This window comes from Patella vulgata, chromosome 3 (assembly GCF_932274485.2).
Source record: "Patella vulgata chromosome 3, xgPatVulg1.2, whole genome shotgun sequence".
NCBI lineage: Eukaryota > Metazoa > Mollusca > Gastropoda > Patellidae > Patella > Patella vulgata.
The window spans coordinates 71029242-71045543 of NC_065881.2; the positions used below are offsets into that span (position 1 = coordinate 71029242).

General features: G+C 33.3%; 3 protein-coding genes across 3 annotated transcripts in view; all 3 read left to right on the forward strand.

Annotated features, from left to right (window-relative positions):
• The first annotated feature begins 80 nt into the window (after window positions 1–80).
• LOC126816794 (neuroguidin-A) lies at window positions 81–10509 on the forward strand. Its single transcript, XM_050543510.1, has 13 exons — window positions 81–199; window positions 1637–1765; window positions 2174–2311; window positions 5615–5699; window positions 5911–5963; window positions 6968–7046; window positions 7639–7763; window positions 8333–8388; window positions 8925–8973; window positions 9107–9208; window positions 9481–9522; window positions 10072–10108; window positions 10448–10509. The coding sequence occupies exons 1-13, from the start codon at window positions 191–193 to the stop codon at window positions 10471–10473; spliced, it is 930 nt and encodes a 309-aa protein (XP_050399467.1). The 5' UTR covers window positions 81–190; the 3' UTR covers window positions 10474–10509.
• Window positions 10510–12847: 2338 nt separating this feature from the next.
• Window positions 12848–14639, forward strand: LOC130012118 (rotatin-like). The gene is made up of 4 exons (XM_056099313.1): window positions 12848–12990; window positions 13625–13812; window positions 13923–14115; window positions 14554–14639. Exons 1-4 carry the CDS (start codon window positions 12933–12935, stop codon window positions 14637–14639), a joined length of 525 nt encoding a protein of 174 aa, XP_055955288.1. The 5' UTR covers window positions 12848–12932.
• Window positions 14640–15121: 482 nt separating this feature from the next.
• LOC126814200 (rotatin) overlaps window positions 15122–16302 on the forward strand; it is a 31366-nt gene continuing 30185 nt past the window's right edge. The window contains exons 1-4 of the mRNA XM_050539199.2: window positions 15122–15214; window positions 15549–15633; window positions 15794–15908; window positions 16099–16243. Coding sequence (XP_050395156.2) covers window positions 15127–15214; window positions 15549–15633; window positions 15794–15908; window positions 16099–16243 — 433 coding nt within the window. The 5' untranslated portion in view covers window positions 15122–15126. The remainder of the gene's footprint in view (window positions 15215–15548; window positions 15634–15793; window positions 15909–16098; window positions 16244–16302) is intronic.

The following is a 16302-nucleotide window of genomic DNA, read 5'->3' on the forward strand; positions in this document are numbered from 1 at the left end:
TAGTTTTTGTGTTTTTGGTCTCTCATTCCTTATCTACTCTTTGCACTAACAGGTAGACTGGGCATGGTTACAGGTGGACTAGGCATGGATAACTAACCATGCTCACTCCACCTGTTAGTGCGCCAAGAGTAGATAACTCTTTATTTACAGAGGGCGCAGAATGTAATATGGTAGCCTCCATTGACTTCACATGGAGCAGGTAAATATTATACCAATATTTCTGTCTGTATAAGATAAAAGTACCATTATACCTTAATGAAATAAAACGCCAGTGATTTTTCAAATATTTTGTGCCTTAAAAAAAGTTAAAATTTTCAACAAAATCGCGGAAACTAGACTTGAAAATGAAATGACTGAAAGGTAATACCGGCAATTGGCAATAATCGCATGATGATGATGATGGGTCTTGAAAAAAATGGTCATATAATATAAAATGCTAAATGAAATACTTATATTCAATGAATATAGAAATTACACATAATTCAGAATTAGATGAAAAGTACATAGACCAAGATCGTAGAAAGTTGTGTCCAAAACAACAGTGTACCAAATACCATACAAAAAAATTACATAACAGATAACATCGGGCATGTCTAACCAACAGAGAAACTTGTTAACAGTAAGGAAATTTTAACTAATAATTAATTGACATCATGGGTTTCTGACCGTCCCCCTGTGTCAAATTGTGTTAATCACTCACCACATTAGTTCATCTCTGAACGTAGGTCTCATTTTACACTCGACCTCTACGTTCAGGGACTGTCCTATTGAATCCTTGTCGAAAATCTAATCGCTTCCCAGTCAATTTTACTGGGCAACTTTTTACTGCTAACCGGTCGCGTGTCAGTCCCTGTGAACGCCTGAACAATATAAATTAACATCTTAGGGAGAAAATAAGACCTTGCTTACCTGGCTAGAGTCAGTATGAGCAACACAACACGCTGTTAAAAAATACGTCTCCGTCTTCTAACCGACTTGGCGGACATCATTGAAAGGGTAATGCACAAATTTAAGAACTCTGCCATATAAGATGAAACGAAATTTAGGTAAGCCTGGGAGAAAAAAAAATGAAATCTTTGAAAAGTTGAGAATCTTCAGTGATTTATTGCTTTGCCTAGCTAAATTACAATAATTTACAATCAAATTCTTTCAAAAATCCCAATTTTTTCGCACCAGGCTTACCTAAATTTCGTTTCATCTTATATGGCCGAGTTCTTAAATTTGTGCGTTACCCTTTCAATGATGTCCGCCAAGTCGGTTAGAAGACAGAGACGTATTTTTTAACAGCGTGTTGTGTCGCTCATACTGACTCTAGCCAGGTAAGCAAGGCCTTATTTTCTCACTAAGATGTTCATTTATATTGTTCAGGCGTTCACAGGGACTGACACACGACCGTTTAGCAGTAAAAAGTTGCCCAGTAAAATTGACTGGGAAGCGATTAGATTTTCGACAAGGATTCAATAGGACAGTCCCTGAACGTAGAGGTCGAGTGTAATGAGACCGACGTTCAGAGCTGAACTATCACCACATATACCACTACCAGTATTGCATGTAGGCCCTACAGCAAATAAGGTTTACATGTAGGTTTCATTACAAATTTTTAGTGTAGGCCTACCGGTACTTGTTTTATTTATAGATAGTTGAACAAGATTTGCCAAAGGTGCTGAATATCTTCAAAGATGTCAAAAACAAAACATCAGATGCTATTGGTCAGGTGACATCACTGATATCAAAAATAGAAAATGGTGAACATCCAACAGCAAAGGTATATAATCATTTGTTTATTCATGCTTGGTTCCTGAATGTTTCCCAAGACATTGTCAAGGGCTTATAATCCTTATCTTTGACATCATCATAATCAGATAGCTTAATCAAGTGTATTGTAAGGATTAAAAGGATATTTTGGAATAATAATCTTTGTGAATTTTATTTTACTATTTTGAAAAGCATGGGTCTAAATAATTCTACATGTACATGTATGTGAATCTCTGGGTAAGTCTCAAAATTATTAGATGTTACTTGCTTATTTAGATGTACCTGTAGGCCTACATATAGGATAGTTATGAATTAACAAGTATGATGTAAGGAGGCAACAAATTTTAATGAAATATTTTAACTGTTGTGGATCCCTTACGAAAGGTTTAAATGTATCAATTCAATATATTTTTTATAGGGTATCAGCTTTTTAGAGGTTAAATTTGAAATGTTATTGAGTTATCTGATCAACTTGGTTTATACTATGCTACGAAAGTCAAGTGGTTTATCAATAGCAGATGATCCAGCTATTGAACGATTAGTTGAAATAAGAACAGTGAGTTTTCATTTCACTATTTTTGTGATATAGTTTTATATTTAATAGTGATTGGTTGTATGATTTTTAAGATTTACTAATCTGTGATCATTTTTTACATTTAGAAATATGCATATATTTTTGTTTTTCAATTTAGTCTGTCTTATATAATTAAACATGCATTATGCAAGAGCAAAATCTGCTTATTACAAGTCTTTCTTTAGGCCTGAAATGTTATCTAAATTATCAATTAGACATTAATTAACTTATCCAGACCATAATAAACTCTCGATGTCAAGGCTAGCCTTCGATGTTGGCTGGATTAGATTCCTATATGCCGCTAACGGCTATTGATAATTAAATCAGAAAAAGTGGATAATCGAGACTATGCTGTTTATATTAATGATTTTAGTAATGGTGACCAAGACGATGCAAAAATTTCACCCGCTTCTTTCTCGGCTCATAGAGGATCAATTTGACTGAAATTTTCAGCAAATTACCTTTACACTATCTAGTTTTTATACGCCCACATTAAAATGTGGTCGTATATTGTCGTCGCCCCCGTCCGGCGTCCACAAGCAATTGTGGACGCTCTAGAGGCTAAAGTTAATATCCGATTGACTGTAAATTTATATACAGTGTTTACGGCCATGAGACGAAGAAGCCTATTGATTTTCAGCGATTTCCGATAATTACTGTCAGAGTTATGGCCCTTGATCACTTCAAAAAATCTTGTGGACGGTCTAGAGGCCAAAGTTAATATCCGATTGAATTTAAATTTATACACAGTGTTTAAGGCCATGAGACGAAGAAGCCTATTCACTTTCAGCGATTTCCGATAATTACTGCCAGAGTTATGGCCCTTGACCACTTCAAAAAATCTTGTGGACGCTCTAGAGGCCAAAGTTAATATCCGATTGACTTTAAATTTATACACAGTGTTTAAGGTCATGAGACGAAGAAGCCTATTGATTTTCAGTGATTTCCAATAATTACTGCCAGAGTTATGGCCCTTGATCACTTCAAAAAAATCTTGTGGACGCTCTAGAGGCCAAAGTTAATATCCGATTGACTTTAAATTTATACACAGTGTTTAAGGTCATGAGACGAAGAAGCCTATTGATATTCAGCGATTTCCGATAATTACTGCCAGAGTTATGGCCCTTGATCACTTTAAAAAATCTTGTGGACGCTCTAGAGGCGAAAGTTAATATCCGATTGACTTTAGATTTATACACAGTGTTTAAGGTCATGAGACGAAGAAGCCTATTGATTTTCAGCGTATTCCGATAATTACTGCCAGAGTTATGGCCCTTGATCACTTCAAAAAATCTTGTGGACGCTCTAGAGGCCAAAGTTAATATCCGATTGACTTTAAATTTATACACAGTGTTTAAGGTCATGAGACGAAGAAGCCTATAGATTTTCAGCGATTTCCGATAATTACTGCCAGAGTTATGGCCCTTGATCACTTTAAAAAATCTTGTGGACGCTCTAGAGGCCAAAGTTAATATCCGATTGACTTTAAATTTATACACAGTGTTTAAGGTCATGAGACGAAGAAGCCTATTGATTTTCAGAGATTTCCGATAATTACTGCCAGAGTTATGGCCCTTGATCACTTCAAAAAATCTTGTGGACACTCTAGAGGCGAAAGTTAATATCGGATTGACTTTAAATTTATACACAGTGTTTAAGGTCATGAGACGAAGAAGCCTTTTGATTTTCAGCTATTTCTGATAATTACTGCCAGAGTTATGGCTCTTGATCACTTCAAAAAAATCTTGTGGGCTCTCTAGAGGCCAAAGTTAATATCCTATTGACTTTAAATTTATACACAGTACTTAAGGTCATGAGACGAAGAATCCTATTGATTTTCAGCAATTTACGTTAATTACTGCCAGAGTTATGGCCCTTGATCACTTTGAAAAATCTTGTGGAAGCTCTAGAGTCTAAAGTTAATATCCGATTGACTTTAAATTTATACACAGTACTAAGGTCATGAGACGAAGAAGTCTATTCATTTTCAGTGATTTTCAATAATTACTGCCAGAGTTATGGCCCTTGATCACTTCAAAAAACCTTGTGGATGCTCTAAAGGCTAAAGTTAATATCTGATTGACTTTAAATTTATACACAGTGTTTGTGGTCACGAGGCGAAGAATCCTAATTACTGCCAAAGTTATGGCCCTTGATCACTTTGAAAAATCTTGTGGACGCTCTAGAGGCCAAAGTTAATATCCGATTAACTGCAGATTGATACACAGAGTTTAAGATCTTGAGACGAACAAGTATATTGATGATTTTCAATGAATTTTTATGACTTGGAGCAGCTAAATTCATGATACAGTATTAAAAGTTTTGTATACAAAACGTTAGCATGGGGCAGAACTTTATAAAAACCAAACAAATTCTATTGGTTTTCTGAGTTGTTGCTCTTGATCAGATTTTAGTGTATTATAAATGTTTCATTACCGAAAAAAGTAAAAATATGCGACAACTCTTGTTGACTGCCCGGACGATTTAGCTGCTGTGGGTGTATGTTTTGTTGCCTGGCAACCTATCTTTAACTATTATAGCGAGAACTGCCATCTCTTTATCTTATCTCCCATAATGTATCTTTAACTATATGTCTGTCGCTGTACAGCTCGGTTGATGCTGGCGCTGTATATGCAGAGTGCTGAGCAGCGGGATATTTTGATTGGACTGCAGCGCTACGGCCTACTCTTATATCGAATTCCAACTGTCAAGGGTTCTTTTATGTGCACGCCAATATGTACACAGGTCCTCAGTTTTCTGTCCCATCCGAATGACTAGACAGCTGTCACAAGGAACTTTTCTTGGCCAACACCTTGAGCAAACACAAGACCTGCTGACTAGTGAGCCAGTGTCTTACTCTTACTAAAGGTATCTTCCGATTGATTTTATATTTGTTTATTAAATTTATGTTCATGGGACAAAAGTCAATTTAATTTCAGCAACTTCCAATAAATTTAACAGCTAATAATTATCATAAACATGTTTTGTTTAGTGCTAAGAAGAAGCATGCCAAAATTATTATTATTACTTAATGCGTTGAAACTCTTGATCACCATTTGGTTTCTTATTAATGCTTCCATTACCTACATATTTTATTTATATAAATCTTTATGTTATAAAATATTTTTATTTTTAATTCTTTTTTTTTGTACATAATTATGCATTTTCATTTTGAATGAACCATAATCAATATTTTTACATATTCCTATATAATTGATATCCTCTGTTTATTTTTTACTTTCTCCAACTCAGTATAATCCTTAAATATAACTTGATTCTATTTAGGTTTTAGAAAGAATGAGACCCATTGATCAAACCCTGAAGTACCAAATAGACAAGCTTATCAAGACTGCACAAACTGGAACTCAAGGTCAGTTCCTGTAATTGTCAGCTATACAAATCTTCATAGCATTGCAGGTTCAGGGAGAGTCAAGAGACATTCAATTTACTTGTATTTTAAACTTTTATTGAGAAGCATAGTTGGGAGAGTATTCCATTTTGTTTAAAGTATGTCTTTCCTGCAAGTTTTGGTATCATATCAATCATTTGTGAGTTTTAAATATTTTTTTCTTTAATTACAGATGCTAGTGATCCATTACGTTTCCGAGCCAATCCAGCAAATTTAGCTGCTGAGGTATGTTATATAGGAGATCTTGGGTGGCTTTTTGGACCAGGATATGGGCACACAGTGCTACTCATCTTGTTCTTCTTCTTCTTGATGGCAACACTCTTCAGAAAAAGCTTAAGGCTCCAACAATTCAAGCAAAATCAACATGGAACTTGTTCCTTAGACAATTGCGCATCGATGGACAGACTTTCATTTTTATACACCCACATTGAAATGTGGTTGTATATTGTCGTCGGCACCCCCGTCCGTTCGTGGATGCTCTAGAGGATAAAGTTAATATCGGATTGACTTTAAATTTATACACAGTGTTACGGTCATGAGATGAAGAAGCCTATTGATTTCAACGATTTCCAGATTGTTTTGGGTCATAAGATGAAGAAGCCTATTGATTTTTTATGATTTTCGATAATTACTGCCATAGTTATGGCCCTTGATAACTTTGAAAAATCTTGTGGACGCTTTAGGGGCTAAAGTTAATATCTGATTGACTTTATATTTATTACAGTGTTTACGGTCATGAGACGAAGAAGCCTATCAATTCAAATGATTATGGACATTGATATTAAATGTTCTGCATGCTAAATGTTAGAATAGGGTAGATCTAGAAGTCAAATGGGTTGTTACTCGTAATGAGATTTTGTTGTAAATGTTTTAATTTCTGACAAAGACAAAAATATGCGTCAACCCTTGTTGACTCACCGGACGACATAGCTGCTGTGGGCGTATGTTTCGTTGCCTGGCAACCTATCTTTTGATATGGCATCACAATTCCAAGGTGGCTGCAATGGCATTGTGCGTGGTTCCTGGTCCATATTACACCTGTAGTGTTTACTTAGTTAAAATGTATTTTAACATTCATTGTAGTGGACATTACTTACGGAAGAACTGCAATGATAAATCGTGATAGTTTATAGTTCCAAGATGCACTGTTCACCTCAATATATAATCCTGTGATTCTGCTAGAATCTGAAGTGGCATGTATGTTTCATTTCTCTTGTTTTATTTTCTAGGCAGATAATGATGATGAAGAAGATGAAGATGGTGAACCAAAGAAATATGTGGCTCCTAAAGTTGCTCCTGTAGCTTATAGTAAGATCTTTACATATTTACAGGCTTTAATCAGGCTAGGCCTTTTAATTATTGGTATCAATGATCACAATAGCAATAATATAAAGAATATGAATATTGATACAGGAATACTTGTCTGTATGTCTGACAGATCTTGAAGAGGATACTTGTTGAAACAATATGATTGTATAATAAAACCAGTGATTGATTCCCCAACAAATTCTGTTCTGTTGAGATCTTTATTTTTTATCTTTCATTTAAAAAATTAACAAAATCTTAAAGAACCAATGAACTTTTCTTTTATATGTAGTTTCACATTCGCTATGAGGAGCATGTTTTGTAGATTTGGCACTAAATAAATGGACATTTTAATACTAAATACACAATTAGTTGGTATAGCATCAAGTTCTGTTGAATACGCTGTGAGCACTTTTTATGAATTTTCCGCTATATTATTGGACATTTTAATTACTCAATACACAATGAATTGATATAGCATCAAGTTCTTTTTAAAACCAATGTCTTATACCTTCTTGTATAAATACAAACATGCAAATTATGAATTATAATAAATTAGAAATCTAACGGTATTAAATGTCTTGAATTTTTGTAGCTGGTGATTTAACAGCAGCAGAACAAGAAGAGTTGATAAAACAGAGAGCTGTTAAACGAGTATTAAGCAGTCGTATGTTAAAAGAGTTGAGACACCAGTATGATGATTCACCTGAAGAAATTAGGGTAAGTTTAATTAAAATATCATAACATAGCTATATTTCTATAATTACCTGTAATTACAATTCATTATCATTAATACCCGTCTTCGTTAGCCCAGTTCGGAGCAGAACAGTAGGACGTTAAACCCTATTTCATTTTATTTGTAACAAGGGTTGGGTGGTCAAGTGGTCTGATGTGTGTGGTTTAGATCATAAGGTCTATCATTGAGTCTATGTGGTGAAGGGTTACCTTCCCAACCTTGTGGGTTTTCTCGAGGTCCTCTGCTTTCCTCCCACTTCTAAAGACCGCTTCATAAAATTGAACCATATGTTAGTCCCAAAATGACCTAATTTGTGTCAAATGAACATTAAACTCCTTCACTCTGTCTATCATTTATTGTAAAAGGAGGACTAATAAGTTATTGAAGAACTTTCCTCCCATGTCAGTTGTGGTCAAGATTAATATCCTGCATCCAGCAGCTAGTAAACAGTTCTGAATTATTTTGTGTTGTAATTGTACCCACTGATGTGCCTGTATGTAATTAAGATTCTATATGAATACTATATTTAAAGAGATTTATTTTAATAATTCAGGAAGCTTATGATGTTCACAGATTACGAGAAAATAAAACAGAAAGAGACAGAACAGAGTAAGTTTAGTTTAATTGTGATAAATTACATGGAGTACATGATTATGCAAACTGGACCTGTTGAATAAGCAATTTTCTCAACAGTGGAAACATATTTATTGTACTTCTTACTAATACTGAAAGATCCATAACACAATGTTTCTGTGCGACACTAGTGCAATTTTGCTATTTTGGAACTTTTATTACCCACAGTCATCCCAGTCTCAAAACAATAATATGATATTGATCTTAGTATTAAACAATTAATATATTAACAAGTTGATAGAATTTAACACTAGAAATGCTATACGGCAAAAGAAATGTAAATGAAAAGTTTTTCACACAGCTTTAACCAAAGTCCTTTGGGAACATTTTTATCCTGTAAGTAATGTGTGTGCTATTAGTTTTATCTTTTATTTAGAACATAGCTATTTAACTTGCATTTAAAATCTCTATTTTGTAAACCATATATGCCACAGAAAAAGTTAGTCAATTTCAAATTATTGACTACTGTCTTATAGATATTTCATATTGATGTTATTTATTTATATTTAAAGATATGAAGAAGAGAGATTTATTCGTTTACCAAGCAGTAAAAAACAAAGGGTAGGTGTCTATCATTTAGTAGGTCTCTATCATAATTATCATTAAGTATCATATCCCTTGTTGAATGTCACATATATAATAATATCATTAATAATGATTATTTCCACATCATGTTTCCATATTTGTCTTGCAGGCATCAGAGGGAAATAACCTAGCAACACTGACATCATTAAGTAAATTAACAGAATTTGGTGACATGTCTGCGTTGACAGCAGATGATGGTTTATTTAAAAGTGTAAGTAGATCTAGATGGATATATTGTGTATTAATCTGTAACCACAGATATATACATTTCTGTTAAATTTATGTAAGGAAATGGTTATTTGCATTAAGAATATTGCAGCCATATAAATGTGTGGTGCACGGTGTGATTGTGTTTGAATATCTGTTTATTCAAATTGAAATATACATCATTGGCTCACACTCAAGTGGTGGATGATTTCTATGCCTGAGAAAAATTCATGCCATAAGTTTGATTTAAAAACAATTTATCATTATTTATTATAGAGAGGAGGCAAGAAAAGTAAGATGTCAACAGCTAATAAAAAGGTAGTTATAAGCTCATCATATTATATTGTATTTTAAAATTGAAGAGATGGTTCATTTGATCCAAATTGGTTGTAATAAAAAAAAAACATATCGAAAAGTTGGATTGTAAGTTTCAAATGTATTTTGCCAATTTATATTTCCAGTCATATTTTGACTGTTCAAGTATTTGAACCTGATACAGGATAGAATTCTATACAGAATTTTAAAACTTGTTCAGAAGACTTTGTTGACATTGATTTTAGAGCTGACATGGAAAACTTTGCTACTGGTATCTAATAGGGGACTAATGAGTCTGTCCGTTTAAAAACTGATATGGAATTGAGACTGAGTCTTATTTCATGAGTTGTTATACTGGCTCAGGTGCTGAGTTTAATGCTGATTATTGGGTCCACTTACTACACCCCATTGCAGCTTGTTCTTTGGGTATTGTGCACCCGGATTTCACCGTGACACTGTTCGGAGCCGTGCTGACCAATATGATAAATTGCTTGTAAGTGAAAAGCAATCAGCTTGATTATTTTATAAATTAAATTTTTAAAATATTTTCAGCAAAAGTCCAAATCGAAAGGAAAGAAAAAGCTTAAAGGTATGTTTAATAATGGATAAGGTGTTTTGTATGTATGTACTGAATATCTTTGCAATTAGTCAAGAAAGTCTCCAATTATTGTAGTCAAACTTAGTTACATCGTGGACCACGTATTAGTCACATCAAGTGGATGTGGAGGTATTGAACATGGTTGATAAATATATATGCAGGTATTTGCAAACAGCAGTATAAATATGTATTGAATATTTATGTTAAATTCATCGGATCACTCTTTTCAAGCGGAGTCCAGGATCAGGACATTGGCTGTTCTGTAGTTTAGGGTTTATAAAGTTGTTTTAGAAATTCTGAATATTTATGAGTTTGTTCTTACTATTTCAGGTTCCAAATTTAAAAGGCGAAAATAAGAAGATCTTAATAAAAAAATTGTTGTATTTGTAAAATGGAATTCTGTTTGTCTTTTTGAATTATCTTTGTATACTAGCTAATAATTTGTTGGTGCAACAACAACTTGTTAAGCTTATAAAAAAAAAAACCCTGAAAGGGGCTGATAAATAATCGGCTTAGTCACAGATTTTTGATAAGTGGATTGGGATACCCTTTGCTCTTTCCTTTATTGAATCAAGCGTAACGTGGTGAGGGGACTTGATAAACTTTCAGGTTCAAATCAGGGAAAAACATGGATGCCAGTCATTTTTCCTAAATGAAGACAAGGAAAGGACATCGAAGTGAAATAATAGCTTTCATCTTTGGTTTTTTGCTGACACTTTTTAATATCAGATATTCAGTACATCATGTCGGATATCATAAAAGGGAAAACTTGTCTCATATTGAAAGTGTTGAAGTTTCCAGAATTGCTTTTCTCCCTTTAGTGCACAAGTTCTCACAAAGCATTATGATTTATATTGAGTCATTCAGCATTTGATTCCATATCTACCATACAATTATTTTAAAAGCAGATATTTTTCTAGATAGCTAATGATTTGCCAAACATGGTTAATTTGAGAATGAAAGGCAGCTTGAAAATCAGCAATGAATTGTCTCCCTTTAATGCACATATTTGTATTTTTTTGGATAAGGTTAACTGTAATGGCAAAGTTAACTGTAAAGGCAAAACTAGAATTAGAATCTATAAAATAACCATAAAAATGCCTAATTGTTGAGATTTGTATTTATTGGGCTTATTCAGATACTCATAGACATGAAGTTTGTGAACCCAATCCAAATGCATAGTCATGTATTCAGTTATTTAACGGCTTATTGACCCTGCAATTGCTCTACAGTTCAGAGTTTGTGAGATTATTTTATGTCAAACCTGCATTGATTGTTTAATTGGTAACATGGATGGAGCTTATTGAAATTAAGAATGCTGGATCATTCTTTTCGGATTTATTACTTCAGTAAATGAACCAATGTTCGCTGAATGTTTAACCTATCATCCATCAAATATTTGATCCTTCTAATCACATTTGATGGATTTTAGTGAAATTCTTTTGTAAAGATCAAAATTTTTAAGATACATTATGGGAGATTCGATAACAAGTTGGCAGTTCTCATTATAATAGTTAAAAAAATAGATAATGTAAAGGCAATTTGCTGAAAATTTCATTCAAATTGATCCACTATTAACCGAGAACTAATCGATTGAAATTTCCGTCTAGCCTCGATCATCATTACTAATGTCAGTACGATAAACAGCATAGTCCTACTCTTCTGCTCTCACTGGGCTAATGAAGACAGGCGTACACCTAGAAATGGTTCCACTACTGATATCTTCCGTCTTACTCCAGCCACAGTAGTGGCTCGTCCTACGGAGTTCCTTTGCGCAAGTTTTTTAGTCAAATGACTACAAAAAGGTTACTGGCCTATAGCTCCCTTAATTTACACATAAACTGACCCAAAACTGTACTGCTCATAGCTTTAACATATAATAAACCAATTCCCTTTGAAATAAAGGTGAAGCCTTACCACATAATTATATATGAAACCCAACTTACCAAACTTATTTCAACTGGCCCGTGTAATGGCGGCTTTCACATTATAAGAAACATCGCTTTGAAAATGTAGAACACTTTACCACAAAACAAAAAACTGTTCGGAAACTATTTTAGTGGACCAGTCTTCACTATTTGTGATAGAAATGTGTTGACAATTGTGCGTTTGAACCTATTTGAACTTGTGTAAGGAGTCTTAGACTGTATCAGTTGTAGCGTTAAACACAGTTTAACGATACATTTAATTGTAGCTAGCGTACACCATATACAGTGTGCTATGAATGGAAATTTTACCTGGACAGCGGCACTATGGCCTACTCTTATATCCGATTCCAATGTTTTTCATAGGGCTTCGGTTTTTCGTCTATCCATCATGCATCACTGACACGGGGGAACCACGCCAGAAAATACAGATGAACTTTATCGGCCCACACCTGGATTGAACATAGGACCTCCAGGTTAGTGGATCAAAGTCATACTCACTGAGCCACAGCAGCTCCACGTCAATGTATCTCTGTTAATTGTCTCTTTAAATAGCCTTTATAAGAAGAGACAACGATAGGAAAGGAGCGATCTAGATTTTTGATTCAAAACTACATTTCGTATAATAGATCAAATAAATAATTTTTCTGAAAATAATAGGCCTAGTTTGTAATATTTCTGCAATACCAATGAACTGGTTAATAACGATGAGAGAAAATCTACAATGTGGTTATCTCCCTTTGACCAATTTATGAACATAAACAGTAATGGCGGATATTTTGAAACAAGTTTGGACAACATCAAGTGCAGTTTGACATTTCAAAGAGTGATGGATGATGACTGACATTCAGAATAATAGTACCATGTGAATTTCCTGAACTTATCTGAAAATGGCGACAAAGACATTGAGACAGGATGTAGATTTCCAGGGTCTTTTCAGGAAACTTGGTAATTACAATGTTCGGGTTTTTGTATGTTTTTTTTTTTAATTTAGTTAGAACTTAGATAATAGTAAAATGTACATTTATACAGCGCTAGTACTCCACGCACTGAGGCATGCTCACAGCATCCCTTTAGAGTGAAAGAGAAAGAGAAATGGGTTTTAACGTCCACTCAATGGACACTAGGTCGATTCATTTCAGGACGAACTTGGCACAATTTAATTTTATTTTAATAATAAATAAATTTACTTGCATGCACTAGTCTATGTTAGTATGTAGGGGTCAGTCGTACTGCTAGTACCCGGAGAAAACCCTACTCCTTTCTACGTACAAGTGTGGGAACGAACCCACACCAACTAACGCTGTGACAGGCCATCCCATTCCCCCAAGTCCATTTCTAATTCAGTTTAAAAAAAAGCTCAGAAGTAGATTTCAAGATTTATTGTGTCAACGACAACAGACATGACTCTTACGGTACTTTAATTTGTGAAAAAACAATTCATTAGTTTTAATTTTATTCGATCTGGTGTTTCAATTTATAATTCAGTTAGAACAACTAGTTTCTCCTATTATTTAAAAACAATGACAATTGATTCATAGCCGTCCTAAGTAGCCTATAACCTACCTCTTTTTATTTCTAGGTCATAACTTAGAAGAGATACGAGTTCGAGCATTAGATAATATTTTATCTAAATTGAACCACAAACTTATTTGTGAGGCTGATCTGATTCATGAACGACATCTGTTTATTCGTTTACTAGAATGGTTCAATTTCTCTAAAGCTCCTCAACAGGAACAAGTCTTAAACTTTCTTAAGACTCTTTCACAGGTATGAATGATTATTTTATTATGGTAGAGTAATAGAAGTATGAATACTCAGTTCTGTGTGTTATTATTTATTTTATACTCAAATTAAAATATATTTTATTATTAATGTAGCATACATCTGCCGCTGAAATAATCCAAGATGTAGGTGGAGTTGAGTTTCTTTCCAATCTGCGTATTAATGCAGCTCTAAATCTTCAACCAATCATAGATCAGATACTAGAAAACACACTTAGATTGCCCACAGCATCGGTAGATCAACATGCACCAGAATGTATATATCATAGACCAGTTACAGAACATAACAGTAAATAGAAAGTCTAATCATTCTATCTTTTTTTCTAATTTTTTATAACTTATTAAATTAAAACTTCTATTTACCGATAAATTTATTCCAATATAAAGAAAATGTCATTCCAATATAAAGAAAATGACCATTCCAATAATCTTATGATTTTTGTAACGATTATGCAAAAAAGGTTTGATATCATTACACATCTAATCTCTGATTTCGATTCTTTATATGAAAATCTAGAAATTAGATTAATATTATTAATGTAACAACGTACTTGATAAATGAACACATCAGAAATAAGAATTGATTTTCTTTTTACCTACATAGTAAATGTAATTAAAATAAGTTTTCATTGCTGATTAGTGTTCTTGTAATTTGTGAATTGAAGAAAGTACGAAAATAAATGATTACATTCTTCTACGATCTTGCTGTTTTTTTTATATATTTTAGTAACACAGCAGTCAAATCAATCTGGAGATGATAGTTGTAAAAGTCATCACTCTACTCTCACAAGTACAACAACAACACAAGGTTAATATATTATTCTTTTATTTCAAAACTTTTAAATTCAAATGCAAATATTTCTATATGTGAGTCGGGATACATGTACCAGTGAGTCAAACTGGTCCTGAAGTTAATCTGTCTGACTTGACAATAAGTAGTATTGTTCTTATTGTAGACCGGTATATATGCACATACATATTTATTTGTTAATGAGATTTGACACATCTTTCTCTTTACCCACAATCAAAACACAAAACAATCTCCAGTTCTGGTATCATCTCATGATATCACTAGGATTGTATACTGTGTCAGAAAGTTTAGTTTGTTTGTGTGACATTATCAGAAGTTATTTATAACATGGAACATGCCGAGAATTACTGGCATGTATACCGGTATCTACTGACTGAGAAATAAACCTCAGTTGTCTGTTAATGATTGATATGAGAGATAATTTTATATTTCATCAGAATTAGGTTTTAACTGTATTAAAATGACAAGTTTTGTTTTAAAGGTTCTAGCATGGTTAACACTGATAAGATTGACATACTAGAAGATCCAGTACCAAGATATTTTACTGAAACAACAGAACCATCAACTACATCAAATCGTAAGTTCTATCATTTTCAGGTTTATATATATTTATGGTCTGTTTGTTTATCATACATGTGTATCATTTGATTAAACTGTTTTACATGTATTCAACTTTTTTATATTTTTTTTTTATATGTATTTAACTTTTGTATAAATTGTCTACATGTATTTATTCATTACATGTATTCAATTTTTGTATAATTGTATGTTGTTTACATGTATTCATTGTTTACATTTATTCAATTTTTGTGTATATATTGTTCACATTTATTCAACTTTTGTGTATATATTGTTCACATTTATTCAACTTTTGTATAATTATATTGTTGAAATTTTCTTTCATTTACCAGCTCCCCCATTCGGATTCCGTCTCACAGCTTTTCCATGGTTAGCTTTGACCCCTACAGATCGCCATGTTCTAGAATCTACCAACAGGTTAGTACAACAAAACTTAAAAAATAATAATTTTAGAATTGAAGTTATTTCCATCTGTCCAGACTAAGCATCATTGACTTGAAAAATTTGGCTTCCTATTAATCCTAATTATCGAGCTTGAGAAGTTCTTTCTTTATTACTCTGAATGTTTGTTTTTCAGATCACTACAAAGTCGAGACCCTAAAATGCTTGTTAGTGCTTGTGAATTTTTAGGTGATGTAGTCTTCCAAGATTTTCCATCAGAGATCTTCTTACAGAGACCTCAAATTACAAAAGTAGGTTTTATAGTCTTAGATTTTAATGCATATTATCTTCATCCCTATATGTCTGTCACTATCAGTCCATCAATCTGATACTTCTATTTTGTTAGGTTGTAATTAGCTACCTGTTTTTCTGAGATGATTATAGGCTGCTTAGTTATTTCCCTTTGTTTTCTGTCATTTAGATGTATATTTCTATTTTCAGAGTTTATGGTCACTTCTTTTACCTTCTAAAGAGAAGAATTATGATTTATCAGCGCAGTCAGCAGACACATTAACCGATCTTACTCGCTGTTTACGTTCAAGAATTCATTTTTATCAAGATCCAGCTTTATACACACCTAATCAAGGTTATTTTCTGATTTGTATTTCTTATATTCATTTTATTTGTTTTCATGAAAGGAAGCCA